The sequence below is a fragment of the Terrapene carolina genome, unplaced genomic scaffold, assembly GCF_002925995.2.
Source record: "Terrapene carolina triunguis isolate 2854851 unplaced genomic scaffold, T_m_triunguis-2.0 Scaffold34850, whole genome shotgun sequence".
Taxonomy (NCBI): domain Eukaryota; kingdom Metazoa; phylum Chordata; order Testudines; family Emydidae; genus Terrapene; species Terrapene triunguis.
In genome coordinates, this window is record NW_020699201.1 from 1 (window position 1) to 6,740 (window position 6,740).

Consider the following 6,740-nt stretch of genomic DNA (forward strand, 5'->3'; position numbering starts at 1 on the left):
GATACCCCGTCCCCCACTCCCACAGCCCACCCCCCATGAGGAGCACCCCTGCCCCCCCTTCCGCTGTGCATGGCCGGGGTACCTCATGCCCCGCCCCCTGCTCTCCGTGCCCAACCCCTCACGGGGAGCCCCCTCCCCTGTGCACCCCCAGGGTACCTCCCGCCCCTGCTCCCACCAGCCTGTCCCCCCACAGGGAGCACCCCCTCCCCCTCCTCTGTGCACCCCTGGGGTATGACCCGCCCCCCCCCATGGAGAGCGCACTGCCTCCTCTGGGTACCCCCCCCAGCCTGCCCCCTGTGGGGAGTGCCCCACCGTGCCCTCTCCTCTGTACAGCCTCTGGGTACCTCCTGCCCCCTGCTCTTCCCAGCCCGTCCTCCACGGGGATCGTTCCCTCCCCCAATGGGAGTATGCACTCCGTCCCCCCCAGGGGAAGGGTAATGAGCTGGGGTGCTCCTTGAACCCCGTGTGCTCAGCGTTCGGCCCTGCCCCATGGGGCTCCACACGCCAGCCCTGCCCCCATGCCCGTTGGAGGGCCAGATCGGCCCTTTGGGCCCCTCTGGCTGGTCTCTTGCCCCCTCCCTGCCCCCCTGGGTCAGACCGCACATCTAGCTGGTATCTCACCTGCTCCCTCACTCAGCCCCTGGGCCCCTCCAGCCGGCTGCCCCTGTTCTCTCGGGCTGGGCAGGCAGCGCAGGTCCGGGAAGCGTGGTAGTGTCTGGCTGTCAGCACTGGGGGGTCTCCAGGCGGCAGGGGAGATGCTCGCCCAGCCCTTGGGGTGCTGGGCTACTAGAGTTGTAGTCCTGGCACCCCTGCTTCTGACCCACTCCCCTCCCAGAGCTGGGGGCATCTAGGGCCAAGTCCCACCCGCCCAGCACGAGGCAGTGCCGGCTGTTCCAATAGAAGCTGCCAAGCCCCTTGTTATGCAGCAGCCTGTGGAACTCGCTGCCACTGGAAGTTCCTGAGGCCAGAAACAAAGCGACTCTCCAAATGGACGTTTTTTATTCCTTCCTGACCCCAGTTTCATCCACCAACGCTGCTGGATGCCAACACTACCCAGTTTCAGCGTCTCCCTCCCAGTGACTGACAGGCCAAGCCGGTCTCACGAGCTCATCCGGACTCCTGGGTTCTGTCCCCAGCTCTGGGAGGAGAGTGGTCTCTAGTGGTTAGAGTAAGGGGGGCTGGGAATTAATAATTAATTAATGGAGATATCCTATCTCCGAGAACTGGAAGGGACCTTGAAAGGTCATCAAGTCCAGCCCCCCCTGCCTTCACTAGCAGGACCGAGTACTGATTTTGCCCCAGATCCCTAAGTGGCCCCCTCAAGGATTGAGCTCACAATCCTGGGTTTAGCAGGCCAATGCTCAAACCACTGAGCTATCCCTCCCCCCCCGGACTCCTGGGTTCTCTCCCCAGCTCTGAGAGGGGGAATGGGATCTAATGCGAAGGTGGGGAGGTGGGAGTCAAGACTCCCGGGTTCTGTCCCTATCTCTGGGAGGTGAGTGAGGTCTGGTGGTTAGAGCGAGGATGGATGAAGCTTGGACTATCCCAGCACTGTCAGTCCCAGCATGCAGTGGGGCGGTTCTTCGGCCCATCGGGTCGGTTTGTGGTGCCGAGATTTTTGCAGCCGAGTTTCCGCTGGCCTCTGCTTTTTGCCAGCGCTTTCTGGGTGACTTTTCCCGCTGTGTGCGGCAGGGTGAGGCCAGCGCTGCGCCTGGTCCTGGGGGGGTGCTGGTTGACAGGGGCGGAGGAGAGACCCCAACATGATCGCGGGACGGGAGAAGGGGCCCGGTAGTGAGCCCGTCACAGCGAGGACGGAGCAGCGATGGTCAGGGTGGCGGGGAGGAAATGGGAGGCTTGTGGATCCAGCCGAGAACCGGTGGCTGGAGATGAAAGCCGGACAAAAAGGGGTGGAACCACGGGGCCGGGTCGGGAGCTGACGGGACCCCCGATGTTGCAGCACCACAGCCCTTTATAAAGCAGCTGGAGAGCTCGGCGCTTTACGCAAGAGAAGGAGAGTTATCTCTGCTTGATGGCTGGGGAAACTGAGGCACTGAGCAGGGGAGTGGCTTGCCCAGCTTCCCTCCCTCCCCCACATTCCCCCCCCTGCCTCCCCCGCGGCCCCCCCCCCCCCCCCCACTGGTCTCACCCTCCGAGCACGGGATCTCCCTCCTCTTCCCCCGGAGGCTGCTCCCCTGCCCCAGCAAAGGGGACAGACCCCCAGGGGTAGTACAGCACTGCCGGGACTTCCCATCTCCAGCTGAGGGTCCCGGGACTCCCCCCCCCCATGCACCCCGTGGGCTCCCATTAGCTGGGCGGGTGCTGGGTCTGGGCGTGGACCCGGCCCTGTCTGCGAAAGGGCCTGTGTCGGGCCGTTGGTCTGAGCCTGGCTGCATGCCCGTCTCCCAGCTGGCTCTGTGCCCCTCCTGGGCGCAATCCCCATGCGGTGCCCAGCTGCCCGGGCCCCGCTGGCTGTTAATGAGCCATTGTCTGGCGACGGAGCCTGCTGGCTGGCGGCTGGCTGCAGCGGAGTCCGTGGAGCAGAACCCATCCCTGCCCCAGCCAGTCCCCCCCGCCCTGGGGATGGATCGAGGCCAGCGCCCACTAGAGGGGAAAGGGCCCCACCCCCCTGAGCCAGCCGGTGCCCTGGCCTGGCGCCGGATTGGGGTGCAGGGGTTGGCATGGCCGGGGTCCTGACTGGCCTCGCTGTGCGGAACGGTGCCAAATGCCATGTTGTTGGCTCGCGTCCATCCCCCTGACGTCAGGTCTGCGCACGGCCAGCGCTTGTGTAAATGCCACATTCGTGCCGGTGCACGGGGGAGTCAGCTGAGCTACCTGGGGGTGCCCGAGGTCACCTATGGTAGTGAGTTAGAAGGCGGGGGGGCTGGGAGCCAGGACTCCTGGGTTCTATCCCCAGCTTTGGAAGGGGAGTGGGGTCTAGTGGTTAGAGTAGGGGGGCGCTGGGAACCAGGACTCCTGGGTTATATCTCTGTCTCGCATGCCCATTCCTTCACTGCAGACTTGCGGTCCTTGCTGGGGTGGCGCCGGCTGGGGGGGGGGGGGGGGGGGGGGTGAGGTCTCACATGGGAGCGGTGTTGGCTCGTTTCACCGTGCGGCTTTATTGGTATTTGTCTGTGGTGTGGTGCGCAGCTGGTTCCCTACACAGACAGAGGTAGAGCAACCTCGGACTTCGATCCTTCCCCGTGTTTCCCCTCTGGGCACGTTGCTGTCCCAAAACCGCAGTGTAGAACAAAGAGAGGCTGGGCTGCACCAGGGCACGAAAATGTGCTCGTCCTGCACTGCTGACGTAAATCCACCCCCGGCTCTGTGGGGTAAAGGGCAAGTCACTGGGTGGCTGTTCCCCAGCTGCCCCACCCCAGAAGTGGCTGCATCTCAACACTGGGCGAGCCACCCCTATGTGGCATCCCTATGTGACCTTTGTAAACCAGACAGGGACTCAGACACGCTAGATCCGGCTTTCTTCCTCTAGCAGCTGGCTGATAGCTGCCGGGGGTGGGGTGGGGTGGTCTGGGCACATGCCTCACGCTTTAAGGAAGTGGCGTCTGGCGGGCACCCTGTGATGGGGTTTGCTGCTTCCCAAGCCTCGGGCCCTTTAAGACGGATGAGGAGTGGCTGCCTGGCAACCCCTAGTTGTCTAAGCAACAGCACGCTGGCACTCTGGCTCGCCCAGCAACTGGAAGGGGGGTGCTGAATCCAGCGGGCTCTGTGCCTGCCCCCTGGGGTCCAGACCGGGGTTCTGGGGCCCTGGCATGTCCCATGCCCGCCTTGGGGTGAGAGCCCAGGTGCTCTGGCGTCTCACGGTATGCAGGTCACAGAGCATGGGACTGCAGCATGGCGCGGGGCCGGGATCATCTAGCCATGATGATGGGAGACCTGCAGGGAGCGGAGCTGGGGGCTCTGTGCTGTGGGGAGCAGGGCGGGGGCTCAGTCGGGGGTGCCGTGCTGCAGGGAGGGGGCAGGGTGGCAACCGTGTTGCAGGGAATGGGGCAGCTGGGGGGCTCATTTCCTTTTCCCTTAGGAACCCCAATTTCCCCAACCCGTGCCCCATTTCCCCTTGGATGTTTTTCTCCTTAACATCCTGGCGCAGCCTGCTGGGCAGCGTTGCTGGGGCCGTGGCTAGCTGCTGCGCTCTCCCCCAGAGGTGGCTGCATTTCAGTGCTAGGTAAAGCAGTGGGATGGAAAAAGGGGGTGGGCCTTTTGTCTCAGCCCCTATTCCACTCTCTTCTCCCCCCCCCCTGCTTCCCCACTGTATCCTTCCTGCTTCCTCTCACGTTCTCCTCCTCTTCCTCCCCCTAGGCTCCCCACGGACAGAGCCCAGAGCCCCGAGCCAGCTGCAGGGACTGAGAGCCGCCTCGGTGGAGCGGGCTGGGGGGCGCTGCCCATTTCAAGGTAAGTACCCCGGATTCCACTCCCCCAGGCCGGGCTGGGGGACCCTGGGCACTGGAGCAAATTGGGGGGTTGGGACACCGGGCCCTTGCCCTGTAGGCAGGCGCTGGCTCTGATCCAGCCCCATGGAGGTGGGGTTGGGGAGTCCCTGGACCCCTCCTGCCCTGGCGTGGGCAGAGTCTGGGCACCAGCGTCAGTCCAGGATACGGATTAGAGCAGCTATGCCCTGAAATTGCACAAGGCTGGTCAATCTGGAGAAACCAGTTCCCAGACCTAGGAAGTGGGGGCAGGGGACACCATGATGGGTGGGGGCTAGGAGCCAGGACACCTGGGTTCTATCCCCGAGGAGGTTAGAGCGGAGGAGGAAGGAACTGGGAGCCAGGACACCTGGGTTCTGTGCTGGGGAGGGGAGTGGGGTCAAGTGGTTAGAGCAGGGGAGGAAGGAACTGGGAGCCAGGACGCCTGGGTTCCCTTGGTGCTGTTGGCCCTGCTGCTGGAATGATCCCCTCCCCCTAACAGCAGCAGGCCCAGGGACAAAGGGTTCCTGCAAAGTATGTCAAACATCCAGCCCCCGGGGCACATGAAAGCAGACGCGGGTCCCGGGGTCAGGGCCTGGACGCTGGGCTAGGTGGAGCCAAGTCCCAGAAGGGGAGCACCCCACAGGCAGGACCCAACTGGGCCAGCCTCATCGCCAACCAGTGCATCCCCCTCCCAGAGCAGGGGAGAGAACCCAGGAGTCCTGGCTGGCTCCCAGCTGTCTGGTGGGAGGGGAACCTGTGGTGGGGCGGGATCTGTTCCCGGAGACACTTGTTGAGCCAGGGGCTGCTGGCTTTTGTCTTCCCTGATTTCCCAATTCCTGCCACGCCTCCTGCAGCAGTGTCTGGCTCACTTCAGGCAGGTGAGGTGGTGAGTCCAGGACGCCTGGGATCTTCGCCAGGCACTGGGAGGTGAGTGGAGGCTAGGGGTTAGAGCAGGGGGGGCTGGGAGCCAGGACTCCTGGGTTCTCTCCCCTGCTCTGGGAGGGAAAAGGGTCTAGGGGGTAAGAGCCAGGACTTCTGGGTTCTGTCCCCTGCTCTGGGAGGGAAGTGGGTCTAGGGGGTTAGAGCAGGAGGGCTGAGAGCCAGGACTCCTGGGTTCTCTCCCCAGCTCTTGGGGAGCAGTGGGGTTGGTTTACAGGTGGCATAGGGGGTCATGCTACCTCCCTCCCCCCGGCCTGTCCCCAGGACGCAGTGCCGTAGCCGTCCCCGCCTGCCATGGCTAGATGATCCCGGCCCCGCGCCATGCTGCAGTCCCGCGGCCGGTACCTGCTGCTCCTGCTGGGGGTGCAGCTGGTGGTGATGGCGCTGCTGTACCATGAGGGCTACCGCCGGCGGGTCGCCTACTTCCTGGGCATCTTCTACAAAGGGGGGGCCCCGGCCGGGCTGGGGGGACCACAGAGCGCCGCCCACAATGCCTCGCTGCCCGGCGACGTCTACGCCAACCTCAGCCTCATCGCCCGGCCCCCGCTGCGTCCCGAGGAACTGCCCTACTGCCCTGAGACCTCCCCATTCCTAGGTAAGGGGCGCTCGGAGCCCTGACTTCACGGGGGGGGGGGGGGGGGGGGGGGGGGGGGGGGGCTGGGGTCAGGACAGCTGGGTTCTATCCCATCTCTGGAAGGGGAGTGGGGTCTAGTGGGTAGAGTGAGGGGTTTGGAGTCAGGACCCCTGGGTTCTCTCCCTGGCTCTGTCGGGGGAGTGGGGTCTAGTGGTTAGATCAGGGCAGCTGGGAACCTGGACTCCTGAGTTCTGTCCCTGGCTGTGGGAGTGGGACAGAGATTTGGGGCTCCCATGGCTTTGAAGCCCCTCTGTGGGGTATGGGGGCGGCCCCCCAGAGCTTGTGAACCCCAAGTTTGCTAGGGCTCAGACGTTTGCCCTGCCCCTCTGCCCTGCAGGGGGGCCGATCCGGGTGACCTTCCCCCCGGGACTGACCCTGGAGCAGATTGTGCGCAAGAACCCCTACGTGACGGCCGGGGGCAGGTACCAGCCCCCCGACTGCGACCCCCTGCACCGCACGGCCGTCATCATCCCCCACCGCAACCGGGAGCAGCACCTGCGCTACCTCCTCTACTTCCTGCACCCCTTCCTGCAGCGCCAGCAGCTCAGCTACGGCATCTACATCATCCAGCAGGTGCCCTGGAGGCCGGGGTCCGGGGGGGCGGCTCTTGGGGGTTAGAGCAGGGGGGGCTGGGAGCCAGGACTCCTGGGTTCTATCCCGGCTCTGGGAGAGGAGTGGGGTCTAGTGGTTAGAGCGGGGAAGCTGGGAGACAGGACTCCTGGGTTCTATCCTGGCTCTGGGAG

At 64.7% G+C, this 6,740-nt stretch overlaps 1 protein-coding gene across 1 annotated transcript; it reads left to right on the top strand.

The window, feature by feature from the left end:
* Positions 1–4,319: 4,319 nt before the first annotated feature.
* Positions 4,320–6,570, top strand: LOC112120794 (beta-1,4-galactosyltransferase 3-like; the record flags this gene model as incomplete). The annotated part of the gene is made up of 3 exons (XM_026646307.2): positions 4,320–4,407; positions 5,628–5,958; positions 6,335–6,570. Coding segments are annotated over exons 2-3 (510 nt in total), but the record flags the coding sequence as incomplete, so codon positions are not given.
* Between the last annotated feature and the right edge of the window lie 170 nt (positions 6,571–6,740).